Here is a 19,771-nt window from a genome sequence, read left to right as displayed (position 1 = left end):
CCCCGCCCCCTTCCCCCAGGCTCCGATTGCTTGCGAGAAGGTTGAGCCAGACTGGTCTCCTTTGAAACCAATCAGAAGGAGAAAAGAAACCTCCTGCTCCGGCCAACAGCCCTCGAGGCTGCTGGCACAAGCGCCACTGTCACTGCTGCCGAAGACACACCTGTCCCTCTGACTGTCCAGCTTCCTGGCCCTCAAATCAGCGTCAGCAGCAGGCCAGTAAGAGAGCAAGGATAATTTTATTTATTTCCCTATCTTCTTCTCAAAGGTGATTTTCTTCAAATTGTGCAGCTTGTTACGAGTTGTGGCTCCCCAGGGAATTACCTGTTTCTATGCACGAAGGCGTCTGCATGGCAGTCAAACACACATTTTCGAGGAGCTTCTTCTTTTTTTTAATTAAGCAAATAAAAAGTTATAACCTCCCACAAAGTGATGTTCTGGTGAGCACAGCCTCCCCACGCCCCCCCCATCCCCCAAACAAAATACTAGGAGTCTTAGGAAGATCCCCCATGGGCCTGGTCCGTGGGTGCTTATTCTGTCTGAAGCCATGTGGTAGGATCCACATGGGGGGAACTAGCATTATCTACCACAGCAGCAGGCCTTCTCCCTAGTGACCATACAGAAAACCACAGCCACACCACCACAGTCCTGACCTGCCCAGGAAAAGACAGAATGCAAAAGAAATCAAACAGCTCTAGCAGGGACCAAACCTGTGAAAAGCAGAGGAAGCCCTCTGCTAAATAGCATGAATGATTCCGGTTCCCCAAATGGCATTTTAGGCATTGGGTAGAAAAGCTGATTTCTCCCAGAGGGACCCCAGCTTTGATGCCCAAACTGCCCTCAAACATCAGGCTGTGCATTTTTTGTTTAGTAGGGTACCCTCAGGTGAGACAACCATAAATAGCTTAAAATGGGAATAGGAGATTCCATCTGTTTCTGGAATATTTCAGCAACACCTGCTTTCAAGGTAAAAATCTGGGAGCTGTCCCCACAGCCCTCCTCTCCAGCTTCCACCCCCACCCCCTCACACTTATTTTAAACTAAAGCTGCTAACATACTCTCTAAAAGGGCTTCTGTCACCGCACCTGCCAAAGGAAAACAAGAGTCCTTTGATTTTTCGACTGACATGTATGTGTTGCTGACAAAACACTGGGGCAACTAGTGAGAGAGTGAAACCAAAGTTCTTAAGCCCAGCCTCTCTTATTACTTCTAGTTTCTTCTCCTCTCTCTAGCAAAAACCGAGGTGTTCTGTGTTCGTAGTGAAAATGAGGACTACACAGATGAAAAGGATGTTAAAGTTTGAGCGAGTCCTCAAAGATCACTCCCATGAAACATGATGCTTAAATACAAGTCCATAAGCCAACTAGCAATGAGAAGAAGGATCAGCACTGTCCAATAAGAATCCAGGACCATGTTTTGTCATGTCATAGTTGAAGAAGAAACAAAAGTGGATGTTTCCCCCATCTAAATCAGGCTGCCTTTCTCAAAATGATGTGTAGCACTCCTTCTAACAATACCCCCCAAAATCCAAGCATCTAGACACAGAAATTTTTATGTACACACACAAAACCCCAATTAATCCTTGATCTATATACACCAATCTTTCTAATGCCTGCCTCGAGCCATCTGATAGGCTAAGTCCAAGATCTTGAGAACGTTTCACAAGAACTTTGAAAAAATTTCACCGGGACTCTTATGATATCGTCTCTAGTGATGCCCTTTCAGGGAATTCTCAACACTCTCTCATCTTGCTACCCTCCTTTCATTGCTACAGGACTTTGCCCACCAGTTCTCACCGTCTTGTTGCTCCCAATTCTCCTTCAAACAAGTCCTCTCTGCAAGACTCCAGGTAACCGGAACCCAGTGGCAACACTTCCCCTGCCGCTCGCTCCCAGGAAGAAATGGGTGCTGCTTCCTCAGGGACCCCAAAGAACCTCACACATACATTCCCTTAGAACAGCACTCATCTGATTGTATTTTCGTTATTTATTCACTTAATTCCCTTCCCAAAGATTGAGAGGCTCCTAAACCAGTCAGGGCAGCAGAAGTCAAACAGAGTGAGGATCAAAATCAAAGGGGATATGGAGGCAGTGCACCCAGAGCATTTTCAAATTTATCTGTGGGAAAAAATAACAAAAGCACATACAAGTATCGTTTCTATTTTGTAATACATAGTTCAGTTCATCAGAATCTTCAATAAGTATGACATGTGCAAGGTCCTTCCAAAGGGGACCTAAGGGTAGATCTGGTAGCGCTGTCAGGTAAGCATTGGACTGCTAACTGCAAGGCCAGAGGCTGAAATCCACCAGGGAGAGACTATCTGCACCCATGAAGATTTGCAAAGTCAACGACACTCTACATCGGGTTGCTAGGAGTCAAAATGGACTCAACGGCAGTGAGTTTTTCTAAGACAAAGAAAAGCTCTGGTGTCACCTGGGGTTAAGGATTAGGCTGCAAACTGCAAAGCTGACAATTCACACCCACTAGAAAAGTATGAACCTGCCTGTTCCCGTAAGCTTTACAGTCTCAGTAACCCTGAAGTGTAGTTCTGCTCTGTCCCAAAGGGTCACTATGAAGCAGAATCAACTTGATGATAGTGGATTTGGTGGGGTCTTCATGGCAAAACAAAAGCCAATTGCTCATTCCTGATATAGTAATTAAATACTGACAAAATAATAATTTTTTAAAAAATCGTTTTATTGGGGGCTCATACAACTCATCACAATCCATACATACATCCATTGTATGTCAAGCACATTTGTACATTTGTTGCCATCATCACTCTCAAAACATTTGCTTTCTAGTTAAGCCCTTGGTATCAGCTCATTTTTCCCCTCCCTCCTGACACCCCATCATGAACCCTTGATAATTTATAAATTATTATTATTTTGTCATATCTTACCCTGTCCCATGTCTCCCTTCACCCACTTCCCTGTTGTCCGTCCCCCAGGGAGGAGGTTATATGTAGATCCTTATAATCAGTTCCCCCTTTCTACCCCACCTTCCCTCCACCTTCCGTTATTGCCGCTCTCACCACTGGTCCTGAAGGGTTCATCCACCCTGGATTCCCTGTGTTTCCAGTTCCTATCTGTACCATTGTACATCCTCTGGTCTAGCCAGATTTTTAAGGTAGAATTGGGATCATGATAGGTGGGGGGGGAGCATTTAAGAACTAAAGGAAAGTTGTATGTTTTAGGGTGCTATACTGCACCCTGACTGGCTCATCTCTTCTTTGTAACCCTTCTGTAAGGAGGTGTCCAATTGTCTACAGATGGGCTTTGGGTCCCCACTCCACACTCCCCCTCATTATGATTTTTTTGTTCTTTGATGCCTGATACCTGATCCCTTCAACACCTCGTGGTCACACAGGCCAAAATAATTTTAAAATACTAAACTAAAAAAAGTTAGATAATGTCTTGTTGGGAAAAATTATTGCCTCCCAAAATGTGTAATATGTTCCAAACAGTTTTATTTGGATATAAGGATAGTTACTCCAGTCACTTAAGGGCTTAAATATGATCCTTATATATAAAGCAGAAAATGGTTGCATATTTTAGAAGTTCCTTTAGCATAAATAAAGGTGTTATCACATGGCATGTCCCCTGCAGCCCCACAAATACCAAAAGTACAGCTTGGAGCTCTTGGGCTCCTTTGGTTGATCCCAAATCTGAGATGCTGGCTATAAATAACACATTTCATGACAAGTGGGCCTTGATGGAGCGTCTGCCATTGGGCTAAATCTGAAGCCATGGAAATATCTTGGTTCGGAGTCTCCATATTGAATTACATCGAAAAACTTCAGAGCTAAACACTTACACTGTTTCAGAGTCAGGTGGTGGTAACTGAAAATGCTAAAACACCATCTTATGTTCCCGTTTAAAATGAAAAATGATGAATTTACCCACTACTGTAGCTGGTGCTTTTAATCTAGTTAAAGAATATGGTGAATCTTAAGGAGTAGTAAAAAGTTTTAATGGCAGGAACCAACTGAACATGAGAACAAATTATAACTTCAACTTTTATGCGGTAGTACTTGCATAATGGGAATTAGTACAGCTACATTTCTGCCATGGTTTGCTGGCTAGTATTCAGAACAATTATTAAATTGTTCCTTAAATAAGCAAAGGGGTTTTTGATCAGGATTCATTCCTTTATAAAGAAGCAAGTATCATGAGGTGGGGTACTAAGAAGCAGCCTTCACTATTAACTATGCATACACCACCCTCCACTCCCCTACCCCTGGCCAATAAAAAAAAAAGTCATATAAAAATACCCTGCTTTCACAGAACTTTCATTCTCATGGGAATGGGAAATAAAACAAAACCAAAAAAGGAACCAAATAAGTAAGTTATTTTGTATAAAGGACACCTAAGTACCTTTCATTGTGAAATTAAGTTTTAACTTTATAGTACTGATTGTATAGTGCTTTCTGAACACAATGCTATCACTCAACATTGGACCTCCACTGTGAGATTCAAAGGGGTACCTCCTACAACTAATATGAGACGAGTTTGGTAATCTGAACTATGCTCCTGCCAATACTACATTTCACATTTTCTCTTTGAACTACAGCCTCGGGAGACCATGGCCTCTCACTCAGAGTCTTTTGAGTCAGCCCTGTTTTTCCATTTTTGATGCGTCTCCCTTCTTCTGAAAACCATGCACACACTAGGTGCTGGGGTGAAGCAAAGTTGATTAAACACCTTTATGGCTAAAGAGTCTAATAGGAGAAAAAGAATGGAAGGCTGAGCCTTAGGAGTGCATGACTGAAGTATGCAAAGCATGCTGGGGTGTGGGGCAGAGGAGGAGATAATTATCTCTGGAGAAGACTGCTCTGAGAGGGGCCGGACTGAGTGCCGGCAGCAACTCATATGGGTCAGGAAACACAGAAGCTGTGGAGATGAGACAGAAGTAAAAGGAAGCAATCCTGAGAAGCTAACTGCTTTAGAAGAGGCAGCTATGACTGCAGATGTGCCACAAAGGGGGGCCATCTCTCTCTCTCTCGAAGAAATGAAAAGTAAAAATAGAGGTGGCTTATCAACATACATCAGCTGTACTGGGCATACTCTTAAGGGTGCCTAGACCTCAAGGTGCATGCTGAAAAGGGAAAGTGTCTGAAGAAAGAAAGCACGGCGACTGAGGAGCCAAGAAAAAGATAGGGGCCCACTGAGAATCTCACTTGCACCTCACCCTCATTCTGTTGGTAAACCTTTCCACTCTCCGCTGGTCACATCACCAACAACCAGTCATCCAGGGTTAACCATAGGGCTTTCCATTCATATGAAAACACAGCATATGGTCCCAAACACGAGCGAAGAACCAGGATGGGTGCCCTTTACATACACATAACTGCGTAAAATGTGTGCTTTTCAATTGACAGATGCCTCGCTTTGTAACCACAGTCACTGTCCTCAGGCACTAGGAAGTTGATAGGAAGAACCCACTGGGAAAGCGGCTCGCTCTCTTATATTATATATGGAGCCCTGAGGTGTGAGCATGATGTCCCCGGCTAGTCTTAAGAAGGCCCTCCAGGGTGGGAGCTAGCAGCAACAGGCATTCAATTGAGAAAGGACAAATAAATGAGGGAAGTGGCGCACCAACATTTTCTAACAGCTCCAAGCTAGAGAATACACCGCTTGCTGCCATCTCTCATGCTACATCACGACAACAGGGGGTGTTGAACTAGCTTCTCGCAAACATGAGACACACAAACTCAAGCACCATCAGAGAATGAAACTCAAGCATCATCAGAGAAGAGAGGATTTTATGTTTTAATTTTTAAATACTTTTCTACTTCAGTTCAGAGTTTTCCACAAACTACACACACATTCACAGCACAACATACTGAAAGAAACAGCATACCCCAGAATTTAGGAGGAGAAAAACCTTTCCAAACTTAATGTACGCCTTCACCTCCTCCAAATGAGTAAAAGTCTTCCCTGGTTTTTGAATGAGTCCCATTCCTAAATCTGTCTTTAAGTCAAATATGGCTCAAGTGGGATAGTTGGGTACAGTTCCCATCTAACATCACTTATCAGATGTTTGTTCTATTACCCATTGTACCTCCCCATGCATAAAGAAGCACCACGGGAACACTTACAGATGTACTAACATATCCTTAACATAAGTAATAATGAAGAGAGTAGTAACTGACAATAATTATTTGAGGCACATAGTAAAATATCACAATAGTACCACAGGGCACATAGTACCATCACAATCAACTGTATCCACTTTAAAATTTAGATATAATGGGCTTTCTGGAGGAAGGTTCATATCTATGGATTGTATGTAAACTGGATGTTCATAACCTGGGGTCTGTTTGCTATAGAGGAGCCCTGGTGGGACAGTGGGTTATAAGTTGGGCTGCTAACCACAAGGTCAAGAGTGCAAAACCACCAGCCACTCCCTGGGAGAAAGACAAGGCTTTTTACTCCCATGAAAAATTACAGCCTCGGTAAACAAGCAGCCATCTAGCTCAGAAGCAACAAAGCCCACATGGAAGAAACACAACAGCCTGTGTGATCATGAGGTATTGAAGGGATCAGGTAACAGTCATCACAGGACAAAAAATCATATTGTGAATGAGGGGGAGTGCGGAGTGGGGACCCAAAGCCCATCTGTAGGCAACTGGACATCCCTTTATGAAAGGGTCTCAGGGAGGAGATGAGCCAGTCAGGGTGCTGTGTAGCAACGATGAAACATACAACTTTCCTGTAGTTCCTAAATGCTTCCTACCTACCCACTATCATGATCCCAATTCTACCTTGCAAGTCTGGCTAGACCACAGGATGTACACTGGTACAGATAGGAACTGGAAACACAGGGAATCCGGAATGGATGATCCCTTCAGGCCCAGTGGTGAGAATAGTGATACTGGGAGGGTGGGGAGGGGTGAGGGAGGGGGAGTAGAGAGAGGGAACCGATTATAAGAATCTACATATAACCTCCTCCTTGGGGAATAGACAACAGAAAAGTGGGTGAAGGGAGACATCGGACAGTGTAAATATGACAAAATTATAATTATAAATTATCAAGGGTTCCTGAGGGGGGAGGGAGCGGGGGAAATGAGGAGCTGATGCCAGGGGTTTATGTGGAGAGCACATGTTTTGAGAATAATGAGGGTAACGTAAGTACAAATGTGTTTTATACAATTGATGTAAAAGTTACAGCCTTGGAAACCCACAGGGACAGTTCTATTCCATCCTATAGAGTCGCTATGAGTCAAAACTGACTCCGTAGCAGTGGATTTGTTCATTTGTTTTTTGCCTGTCTCCAAACATGTAGTATCTCAACCAAAGCTACAATATAACATGAAATCAAAATGGACAAAGGAAAATCTTAAGAAAATGAGCCGACATATTGAATCAAAAGATTATTAATTATTGACATCCTTGGACCTCGGCCCCTGGGATATGCTTCCAAATCACTGTACACACTGTCATCTCACAAAGCAGCCTTGTTGTACCTCTTGCCCAGGTCTTTCATCCAGTGTCCAAATTACAAACGCTGTGCTTAGAAAGACCAGTCCTTGGGAAAAGATGTGATGCTTGGGGGAGGGGCAATGAAAAAGAAGACCTTCAACAGGATAGATTGACATGGTGGCTGCTCCGTTGGGGTCGAACATTGTGCGCAGAGCACAGGACCCGGCAATTTGGTTCTCTCGTACATAGGGTCTGTGTGAGTCAGAACAGACTCAGAGGCACCTAACAACAACAGCAACATGTCTGTCATGAGAGCGGACCATAAATGATGAAAAACGGTAAGAAGATTCATATAGAGAAGTTTAAAAGTGCAGCAGTCCAGACTGACATTTACTGAGCAAAATAACTTCAAATAGGCAGCCCCCCCACCCCCTTGATGTGAGGCTGTACATGTTTGTGAGATAAAGATAAAAAGAGGGTAGGTCTTTTGTTAGTGAGAAGAAAGTGCAGAGACTAGAACACAAGAGAACTATGCTTTTCTGAAATTCACAGTCTGGCCTTTTATCCCGGGCTCAAGCTCAAGGCCAAGCCCATGACTGGGGACCAGGGTTTTGTCAGGGCCGCCTCCCTGCTGGCCTGCCCTGGACGGCTCCACATGAGCAGAGAGAGACAGGAGGCAGGCCCTGCTGACACCTACTTAACTGAAGCAGATGGAGAGGGGGGTGTGGGGGTGCCTTTACTTCCCTCTCAGGAGGCTCTCAGCAGGAGCCCTTGGAGCCAGAAGTCCCACAGTCAGATTTACACACATCCTTCTACCCCAGAACCCGCCTAACCCTCTGGCAGAAGGAAACAGAGCATTAAGCAAGTGTGGCTCTGGTGTATGAAGGGGCTTTTAAGAGACCTAAAGAAGTCTTCTTCCAGAATCCTGCACTTCCCACCCCCCCATCCCCCACAAACCTCTTCAGAGGTAATCAAGTTACTCACTCATTGACCCAAAGAGGGCAAGGGTGTTACTTCGAGGAGGACACAATCAGTGTCTGCAAGACGTCCTTAGTTAGACACATACTTTATTAATAATCTTACATACACAAAATGTCCAAGGGAAAGCCTAGCAGACTAATTCCTGACAGCTCCAGATAACAGCAGGAGGGACTGAGCCATGCTGACTCTCCAGCCTCCACACACTCCACACAAGCAGTGATCCCGCTCCCATTCAAGGGATGTGATGCAAATAAATAAATACAATTATCTGTAGAACTTAAAGTGCAAGGACAACATTCCGGAGCCCTTCTCCCCAAGTGCAGTGACTCTTAGACAACAGATAGGAAAATTGAAATAAAAAAATAAATAAAATGAACAGCTGGAAATTTTAATTATGGGAGAACAACACAGAAGCTGACACTGTCTCACAGAATAGCCAAAGCTGCTCTCGCTTACCTTAAGATACAGAAGCAGCTCTTTGCTCCTGAAGATAAGCGGCAGAACCCGAACCTCTGCTTGCTGTCAATGTCAGTGAGGACAAACGTGAAGTTCTGGCCAACTTGGCTAACTGTGAGGCTGCAGCAGAGACAGAACAAAGGGGAAATTAGTGTGCACTGCTCCTTGATAAAGTATCTAATCACGACAAGTCATTGAACCTGGGACATTTCCTTTCTCGGTGGGGCTTTTTATAAATAAACTTAAAGTTTACACACTTCAAGGGAACAGATAGTGAGCCAGTTTTTTGTTTTGTTTTGTTTCTTAAAGGAGGGAGAGAGAAAGATAGAAGAGGTCTAATGGCCATCTCAGAACTCCGAACAGAACTCCAAACTGTTGTAACTATTGTCCTTTCTCCCAGGTACAGAGTTCAGGCACCAGGTAGCGCTGTTAGTCAGCCCAGCAAGTGTACCAAGCTTGGTAATAGTTTCACGAAGTGTGTACTATTAACATCATTTTGTAGACAAGGATATAGCCCCAGCTGGAAAGTGGCAAAACGCTAGACTTTAAACCTAGGCCTTATCTGACTCCAGAGCCCACGCCACCAGCTTGCTGTCAAACAATAGTTACCTAATTCATTCTGGTTGAGAAAGTAAAGGGGATGGCAAAGCAGAGTTTAAGTGTCTACTCTGTGCCCTCTGCAAGCTACAGATTTGATATTTTTCTTGTCGTGTTGGTTCCGACTTCTAGCAACCCTAAGTCCAGCACTGCCCAGTCCTGTGCCATCCTGACAATCATCCTTTTGTTTGAGCCATGGTCGTAGCCACTGTGTCAATCCATCTCCTTGAGAGTCTTCCTCTTTTTCAGGTCTCCTCTTCCAGGAACTGGTGTCTCCCAATAACAGTCCAAAGTACATTAGAAAATGCCTCACCATCTTTGCCTCTTTGGAATATATATATATATATATTCATTCCTTGGGCCCTCCATGGTATGTTTAATAGCCTTTTCCAACACCATAATTCAAAGGCATCAATTACGGTTCCCTCTACCTCATTCAATGTCCAGCTTCGGGTATATATACCATCTCATTCAACCCCCACAACTACCTTGGAATTTAGATGGGTGTTTTCATTCTAGGGAACAGACAAGGGATAGAATTGATAGGTAACAGAATCAAGGTCACAAAGCTGCTAAGTGGAGAAGCTAGGATTCAATTTGAAAGAGGGCAAGGTTGGTATTATTTTCCAAAATTTCTTTATCTTTCATAATGCTGTGTTCTAGAGGACAGGAATAAATTGCCTAGCAATCCAAGGTAGTGAAAAATAACAAGTCTTCAATAAAGGCATCAGTGGGAAAAAAGACCAAAAATTATTCTATTAATACCAGGAGATATTTTACCCCAAAATAGCTTATATAAAGTAGAAAACATCTGTTTCTTTAAAAAATAAAAAATATCAAACAGAAAAATCTAGAGTCTATCCTGTTAAAAAGTTACAAAATGTTTAAAACCTTACTTTAAAAAAAATCAGTTTAGCAATTAGCTTGGCTCCCTGAGGAGCTAAAACATTCCAAAGTCTAGTGCATAAATTGACACATACACTTTAAATTTTGAAACTGAAGTGCTCAAAGGATCTCATCAACTCTAAGGCAATCAAATTGAGTTTTCTAAAAGACATTCCAATTGGTAAACCATCCAAGTCAATGCTCTCTCACTGAATTTACTTTATAATTCACCATTGAAAATTAGCAAACATGGAGCACCAGGTCTTTTGCAAAAGCAAAATTCTGACTGCATCTTTCACATGATAAGAATTAATTTTCACAATAAAAATATTATTTCATTAAATATATAAGGTCACCTGCCAAGAAGACATTCATTTAAATAAAATATATTTAAATGCAAAAAAAAAGAATAAAATTTCAGACGCAGGATAGCCTTCCTTTCAAAAACACCCTTACATAAACCACATATGAAAATGGCAAATAAAGGAATGCCAGTACATAAGTCAATAGAAATGGTCCCATTGAAGGAAAGGATCCCTTTCCTTGGCAAATGGTCAGAGTATTCCTATGAGAAAGCAATTTAGAAAGAAAAGGAACTGTGCCTCTCCTTATGTAACCAGGAAGGTGAGCAAAACAAGGTGGCAATTTTAAAGCAACATGGTAATAAAACAGGTGTAAGTAATGCTATCCCTCCAACCTTACAAAAGCCAGGAGAAGAAACACATTTCTATAAAAGTTACAGAGCTGTCAAGGGGACACCAAACGCTACCTTCTTATGGCTGTTATGTTTTATCTATAAAGCTTGGATACTGAGTTACTATGGTGATGTAATACTATGTTTTAAAAGGGGATTATATGATTAATTTTAACAAGGTTGAGAACTGAAGATGTGTGAGAAACAGGATTCTAGCTCACATAATTAAAGTGATTGGAGGGAAAAATGGGCCTCACTGGGGAAGGGGGAACTTGTGTTATTAAAATATTTAAAGCAACAGGTCAGGAGGAGTCTATGTTACAAATAAGGTCGTGCTTTTGTGAAATACTATTATGTGATTGTACAAAACTGGACTGTTAATTGTTTAACTCAGGATTTGATTTCACAGCAAGAACATTTCGAAGGAGTACATACGTACTCTCTACTCAGCATCACAGAAAGAGCGGATCAAGAGAAAGCACCCCAGGTCTCTAGGAAAAGAACCCAGAATGAACACAACCTGGTTTGTGAATTGGTGTCATAACTGTCCTATTATCTTTCAACTACTGAAAATGCGATTAGAAACATTAGAGGCTCAAAAGAAAAAAGGCTCATTACTCATTTACTTGATTTAATTTCCTACTCAATCACCAGTAAGCTGGGCCTTCATTTAGGAAGTAACTCAATTTCTAAATATTTCCATTTCTTTATACGGATTAACAATGAGAACCCTCTCTCCTAACCCCGAGGTTGTCTTAGAAATCGGTGAGAAAAGCCTTTAATAGTAAGGCCAATCCACAGTAGGAACAATTAATAAGAGGGATGTGAAAACTAAATTTCAAACTAAAAGCATGCATTTACTCAACCCCTTTCTAACCCACTCAGCTTTTGAATGCTTATGAGTGGAGGCAGTAAGCATGCTTTTCTTTCTCTCCGCTTATTGCCTCTTTTTCTGTATATAGTATAGTCTTCTGGCTCATTAAGCAATCCACCAGGCTTACATTTAAGTCAGAGAGTCTTTTTGGGGTGCCACAGTTTAGAAGAAGGCACTTAGTAATCTCAATTTCCCTCTTCATTCCTGACAAACAACTCATCACAACCCTTTTAAAACTAATAAATTCTTTTTTTTAAATAAATCATTTTATTGGGCAGTCTTACAGCTCTTATAACAGTCCATACATCAATTGTATCAACTACACTTGTACAGATGTTGCCATCATCATTTCCAAAACCTTTTCTTTCTATTTGAGCCTTTGGTATCAACTCCTCTACTTTCCCCCTCCCTTCCCCACTCTCCCAATACCTTCTGAACCCTTGATGATTTATAAATTATTTTTATTTTCATATTTTACACTTTCCACTGTCTCCCTTCACCCACATTTCTATTGTTCAATCCCCTGGGGATGGAGGTGGGGGTTATAAGTTGATCATTGAGATTGGTTTCCCCCCTTCCCCTTCCCCGTACACTCACATGATATCACTACTCTCATTATTGGTCCTGAGGGGTTTATCTGTCTTGGATTCTGTGTGTTCAGAGCTCTTATTTGTACGTGTACCTGTTTTGGTCTAGCCAGATTTGTAAGGTAGAACTGGGGTCATGATATGATAGTGGGGTGGGGGAGAGGAAGCATTAAAGAACTAATTAAAACTAATAAATTCTAAAGCATTCTTCCTGTTGAAATTTTCCTATAAAGTAAGGCAAAAGGCAGTGGCTAAAGAAAAGGATATGAGTATTAAGTGTGCAAGGAATTTTAGGAGCCTTGGTGGCATAATGGGTTATGCATTGGGTCGCTAACCAGGTCAGCCATTCAAAATGACCAGCCATTCTGTGGGAGAAAGATGAGGCTTTCTACTCCCATGAAAAGTTAGAGTCTCGGAAACCGAGAGGCGATTCTACTCCACCCTGCAAGGTCACCATGGATTGTTATCAACAAGAAGGCGGTGAACTTGGGGTGTGGCTGGTGCTGCTATTCTCTGCTTGTCTCCACTCCCTTCACAGTTGGAGTTTTGTGTTTACCTCTATATCTGCATGCATGACTTCTTGACAGGACTGAGATTTCATGATCATTAAAACTGGGAAGAACTTTAGAAACAATCTTCATCCAAGTCTCTTCATTTACAGCTGGGGAAACTGAAGTTTGATGTTTGTTTATTTATGTATTTATTTTTTCAAAGTAATCAGGGAAGACAAAAACCTAGAACCAATTTCTGGAGAGGCACAATATGCAAATATATGCAAACTCACTACTGATGGCAGTGTTAAGATGAAAACAGAGAAATCAGATGAGAAGGAGTGACAATGTGGTGAGGGGGCAGCTTCCCTGACACAGCAGCAATGTTGACCTAAGCCTACGATGGAGCAGTCATTCCAGGAGGAGGGGCTACGTGAAGATTTGGGGGGGCAAGAAAGAACTGGGCATGTTCTAGAAACTAAAGAAAACCAGTACAGGTGATGTCAGACTTCAGACAGATTGAAATTACAATGAACCACATCACAAACACCTGGTTGTGTTTCTTTTGTTTTTGGAGGTGAAGTTGGTGCATCTACTCATTATAATAAAGAGCCACAGCTGATACCGTGCGCAAGGCTTTGGGCTGCTAACCTCAAGATCAGCAGTTCAAACCTCCCACCTGCTCCAGGGGAGACAAATGAAACTGTCTGCTCCCATACAGATTTACAGCCTTAGAAACCTCCTACCAGGTTGTTCTGAGTCCAAATAGGCTTGGTGGTGGGGTTTATCATTATAATTAGTACTAAGTACAACGTTGTAGTATGTAATTTGCTGATACTGTTGTTCTCAGATATTCATGTGTAATGTTTCTGACCCTCAAGAATAAAGATCAAATTTATAAAGATGCTGCTAGTGAAAGGCAATAAAAAAGAGAGACCCAACTTATGTCAAAACCAACTTGCCTGGAATCCTTGAACAGACCAAGGATGTATGGCTAAAGGACATGAAATAAAAGGAGATAAGAGAGTGGCTGAGAGGAGGGTATAGGAGACCTGGTAGGGCTTGATCATTGGCAATGTAACCGAGAGGTATTACTGAAATGCAAATGAAGGCTGAACATGATAGTGGGACAAGAGGAAATAGAGAAATGAGCAAGGAGGCAAAGGGCATTTATATAGGTCTAAATGCAGGCATGTACATATATAAATATATTTACCAGTATAATATATGACAATGGGGAAATTTATCTATGTACATATATTTATAGGTTTAGTATTAAGGTAGCAGATGGACATTGGGCCTCTCTACTCAAGTACTCCCTCAATGCAAGAACACTTTGTTCTATTAAACTGGCATTCCATGATGCTCACCTTCCTGACACAATCACTGAAGACAAAGCTGGTACATAAGCAAATGTGAAGAAAGGTGATGGTGCCCAGCTATCAAAAGATATAGCATCTGGGGTTTTAAAGGCTTGAAGGTAAACAAGCGGCCATCTAGCTCAGAAGCAACAAAGCCCACATGGAAAAAGCCTGTGTGGTCACGAGGTGTCGGTAGGATGTGCAAAGTGGAGACCCAAAGCCCATGTGTGGGCAACTGGACATTCCCTTACAGAAGGGTCCCGGGCAGGAGATGAGCCAGTTAGGGTGCAGTATAGCACCGATGAAACATACTACTTTCCTCCAGTTCTTTAATGCTTCCTCCTCCCACTACCCACTATCATGATCCCAATTCTACCTTAAAAATCCAACAAGACCAGAGGATGTACACTAGTACAGGTCAGAGCTGGAAACACAGGGAATCCAGGGCAGATAAACCCCTCAAGACCAATAATGAGAGTAGAGATCCCAGGAAGATAAGGGGAAAGTGGGGGAGAAAGGGGAAACCGATCACAATGATCTACATATAACCCCCTCCCTGGGGGGTAGACAATAGAAAAGTGGGTGAAGGGAGACATTGGACAGTGTAAGACATGAAAAAATAATAATAATTTATAAAATATCAAGGGTTCATGGGGGAGGAAGGGGAAACATGAGGAGCTGATACTATACCAAGGGCTCAAATAGAAGGAAAATATTTTGAGAATTTGAGAAAATATTTTGACACAATGGATGGATGGATGGATTGTGATGAGTTGTACAAGCCCCCAGTAAAATGTTTAAAAAAAAAAAGAGTGGCCGAAAAAGTTGCTAAGTTTAATTAGCAAGCATTTCATCAGGCAGTCTCCTAGGTCATGGTGAAATTCCAAATTTTTGTTTATTTGTTTTAAAGCAAGAGAAAACAATAAATACTTTTAATCAACAGAATAATTAAATCTGGTTTATCGATTAAAATTTTTATCTGTTATGTGGAGAACGGTTTGGAAAAAGTCAAGAGTAGAAGTCAACCAAATCAAATTCACTGTCATTGAGCTGACTCCAACCTAGTGACCCTGTAAAGCAGTGTAGAAATGTTCTTTTCAGTTTCCAAGACTTTAAATTCTTACAGGAGCAGATAGCTTCATCTATCTCCCACTGAGATTTTGGTGTGTTTGAACCAATGACCTTGTGGTTAGTAGCTCAGTGCATAGCCCCACTATGCCACCAAACTCGTTGCCATGGAGCCAATGCTGACCTATAGTGACCCCCACCCCCACCCACTGTGGGTTCTAAGGCTGTAGAAAGCCCAGTCCTTCTCCTATGGAGCTGCTGATGGTTTTGAACTGTTGACCATGTGGACTGCACTACGCCACCAGGGCTCCGGAACACCATCAAGCAGGTGTTGTGGTTGTCCAGGTGAGATTGGATGGATGGCTTACATAACTGATATGGAGCATCGGGATGATTTAAACAGTTGCAAGTTACAGTTGAACCAAAACCAAGCCCACTACAGACTCACAGCAACCCACTAGGACAGGGTAGAACTGTGCCTATCGTTTCTGAGACTAACTCTGTATAGAGTAGAAAGTCTCATCTTTCTTCTGCAAAGCAGCTGGTGGCTTCAAACTGCTGACTTTGTGGTTTGTAGCCCAAACTTAATTCACTATGCCACCAGGACTCCTGCCCACATAGCTAGTGAGTAACACACCTGGGATTTCATTCTACAGTCTAGCTGCTCATCATTCCCAACAATTTAGAAACAAGTTCTGGTATTCCTCCATCTTTAGATAACCATATATATTTTCCATGTAGTTACACATATATCTATATATCATTCTTTAACTCTTCATTCTCATACAATTACTGACTCATTTCTCCTGTCTTCTTCGTAACAATGAGTAGTGTGCTCACTCCAGTTTATTCCTCAGCCCTTTTCAATGTGACTTCTGCTTTTGTCAGTCAGCTAGACCTGCTCTTATCAATATCATCCCAAAATCCCAGTAGCCTTTTTTTCTCATCTTAACTGCATTCAGTACAGTTGGCCACCCGCCCTCCTTGCCTGCTTTTCAGTTTCTCTGATGGTGCCTTCGCTACTCATCCTCCTCTGAACTGGTGACTCTAGAACTGAGTGGTGGGTCCTTTTTCCCTTTTTGTTTCTCTGAACTCTCCCCTAAGTGCTCACATACTTTTCACCATGGCTTTAAATGCCACCTTTGTGTAGATAAATTCACAGTGTAGATAACTTCCAAATTCACAGCTCCAACCAAACTAAGCTTTTTCCCTACTCTTCTAACTAGTATGTTCAACTACTTACTTAACATTTCTATTTACATGATTCATAGGCCTCTCAGACTTAACACCTTCCAAATGAAACTCTTGGATCTCTGCTACAAACTTACCTGTCTGTTCTATCATTACATGATATTGAGTTTCCAGTTGGATAGGTAACTGGGAAAAATAGATGGTTTTCTACTCTCATAAACAGTTACAGTCTCAGAGTCTACAGTAGAACCCACAGCAGCTCTACTCTGTCCTGTAGGGTTGCTATGAGTATGAATTGACTCGGTAGCAGTGAGCGAGAGCTATGGGAGCGCAAGCAAGTTAGTCTCCCTCTGAGCCTCATCTGTAAAATGGCAATCTACTTTGCAGAGGGATTTTGCAGATTAGAAAGAATTTATACAAAATAAGTAGCATAAATTACATATCTAATAAAATGGTAAATATCAATGGCATAGAACTGAGTCATTTTATGTCATCCTCCATTTATTCTACTTTACTAACAATTATCTAGGCTATAATAAATAGAGGACGGCAAAAAATGTCCTCATTCTATGCCATTGATACCTTACTAACAATTATCTAGAAGCCCTGGTGGTGTAGTCATTACAAGTTGGGCTGCCATTTGAAATCACCAGGCTCTCAGAGGGAGAAAGATGAGATTTTCTACTCCCATAAGGAGTGCCAGTTGAAGAAAGCCACAAGAGCAGCTGTCCCCTGTCTTGGAGAGTCACTATGAGTTGGAATCAGCTCGATGGCAACGAGAAGACTTTTCTATTGAGCCATCGGTTGCAGGGCACCTCCAAAAGCTGCATGTCCTTCCCTTCCGCGCATATGGGGTGATTAGTAGGAATCAAACGATTCTATCTCCCAGCCCTCAATTACACTGAGCCTTAAAACTCCCTTCTAAAACCTACCTCCCATCTGCCTACACTTCAAGTGTGTGTGTGTCTTTGTCTGTCTGTCTGTCTGTCTGTCCGTGTGTGTGTGTGTGTGTGTGTGTGTGTGTGTCTCTCACATACACACTCAAAGATACAAATGGTATGACGGACATTAATTCAAAACACCTGGGACCAACACTAGGTCACACACTGCCAGATACAGGACAGCACCTATCTGCCTGAGAAGCTCACTGAATGATTCGAAGAGGAGCTGAGACCTCTCCACTGAGTTCATCTACCTGACTCTTACGAAATAAGCAAGAATTCTACCTGGAGAATCAAAGAATATGAAAACTAGGAGGAATTGTAGAGACCTAATCCAACTCCCTCAATTTTTAAAAAAGGGGGAAGAAAAGAGATAGCACAGAGCCAGAAAGATAGTAGATACACAATGGGGGAGAAGGGGAGTTGACACTAAGGGCTCAATAGAAAATAAATGTCTAGAAAGTAATGATGGCAACACATGTACAAATGTGCTTGATACAATTGATGCATGGATTGTTATAAGAGCCCTCAAAGAAATGTTTGTTTTTTTAATTCCATGTGTTTCTATTCAAATTTCCCATGAGCTTTTTGAAGCCCTTTCATAGAGAACAGCTCCATGGAGATGACCGTCTCATGAAGACCTTCTGTACGTCTCAGGGCAGAAACGTACTCCATGGGGTTTTTAATGGCTTGTTGTTGGAAGTGGATCACTAGGCTTTCCTTCGAGGCATCTCTGGCTGGACTCTAACTTCCGGCCTTTCTTCAGCGTGTAAACCATATGCACCATGCAAGAACTCTGTTAAAATGATAGCCAGCACTTAAACTACAGTTGCATCCATGATACATCCTGCACGAATAAATTATGCTGCCACCACTGAGAAGATCTCATTTCAATTAGTGCTCCTGTCATTTGTGTGTCACATATAGGACAACTGAGTGGTGGCTCATTTTCTGGGTTCTGAAAGAAGATAAGCACATACATTGGAAGGACTGGCATCCACCATCCAATGCTTTAATCAACAATAAGTTTTGGAGAGTGCTATTCAACAACTCTCCTCCACTTTCAAGGTCGAGGTAAAGTAGAAACTACTCTTAACGGGGAGTGAGAGCATATGTCCCTTTCCTGGCTCTGCAACTAATAATTGTGACCCAAACCAAGTCATTTCATCTCTAGGCATCTCAATTTTCCATCCGTGTGCGGGATGTTTACAATTATGGTGAATTTCAGCTTGAAAAATCCAGTGGTCTTGTTCCCACATATTTTCGTGGCTTCCTATAGCCAGAGTCCAAGTGGTCACCATATAGATCTCCTCCTCCTTTTTCCAGCTCCTCTCACTGGAACAATCTGTAGGCACATTCATGAGTTCTCCTCTAGTTTGCGCTTCCACTCATGCACTTCTTGCCACACTTGCAGACTAAACCCAAGCCTCAGTCAGTTTAAAGAACTTTCTCTGACTTCTTTCTTCCTAGCCTCATTATCATTTTAGATGAATAATGCTTAATGTGGCTTTATGATGCTTCCTTGACTGGGCTCAGAAACACATGGGGGCGGAGCCCCGAGCCTGGTATCATTTCCTTACCCATCATACCACCCAACATAATCCTGCATATGCTGAATCTTTATTGGTTCTTTTGTGGTTTGGGAGAGACAAGCCACCCTCCAGCTCCTCGTGTTGGTGAAACTAGAATCAATTATGAACTCAAATACAAATTTTCTCTCTTTCTATACATACTGATGATTGGTCCTTCCTCCAGGTGTCCTACTGAAAAGTTCATTCATTTGGGAGACAGACAATTGTCCTGTGCCAACAGCCTGCGAGGACTTTGGGCAAGTCATGCTTTCTCTGCAACTTAAGTTTTTTTCACACAGAAATAACGGCATTGGTTCTTGTCTCTTATGATGTGAGAATAAAATGAGGTAATATGTGAGAAAGTACTTTCTTTTGGACAGCAAGAAGCATTATTATTTTTCATAAGTCTTGGTTTTCACAAAGTAAATCTTAAAACAACACAAGAGACAGCAAAGATGTCAATGTTAACGAGTGATGTGATGATGACTGTGAAAATCCCACTCCTGATACAGACTAGAAATGTCAGAATGTTGGGTTATTGTTCCTGGGGGTAGGAGAGCAAAGATACTGAAGAGACTAGGAAGCTTTCTCTCTTGCACACAATCACCTGGAGGCATTACTCATCTCCCCTGGTAGCATGCCTTCTAAGTCAA

At 42.1% G+C, this 19,771-nt stretch overlaps 1 protein-coding gene across 5 annotated transcripts in view; it reads right to left on the bottom strand.

The window, feature by feature from the left end:
- DENND1A (DENN domain containing 1A) overlaps positions 1-19,771 on the bottom strand; it is a 624,449-nt gene that overhangs the window by 386,449 nt on the left and 218,229 nt on the right. For all 5 annotated transcript variants that reach the window (XM_030885630.2, XM_045290194.1, XM_045290191.1 and 2 more), the window contains exon 5: positions 8,859-8,978. In XM_030885630.2, coding sequence (XP_030741490.1) covers positions 8,859-8,978 — 120 coding nt within the window. The remainder of the gene's footprint in view (positions 1-8,858; positions 8,979-19,771) is intronic.

This window comes from Echinops telfairi, unplaced genomic scaffold (assembly GCF_000313985.2).
Source record: "Echinops telfairi isolate 266 unplaced genomic scaffold, ASM31398v2 ScPeMD7_32;HRSCAF=126, whole genome shotgun sequence".
NCBI classification, from domain to species: domain Eukaryota; kingdom Metazoa; phylum Chordata; class Mammalia; order Afrosoricida; family Tenrecidae; genus Echinops; species Echinops telfairi.
Note: the sequence above shows the minus strand (reverse complement) of the source record. Positions and strands in the feature narration are given on the sequence as shown.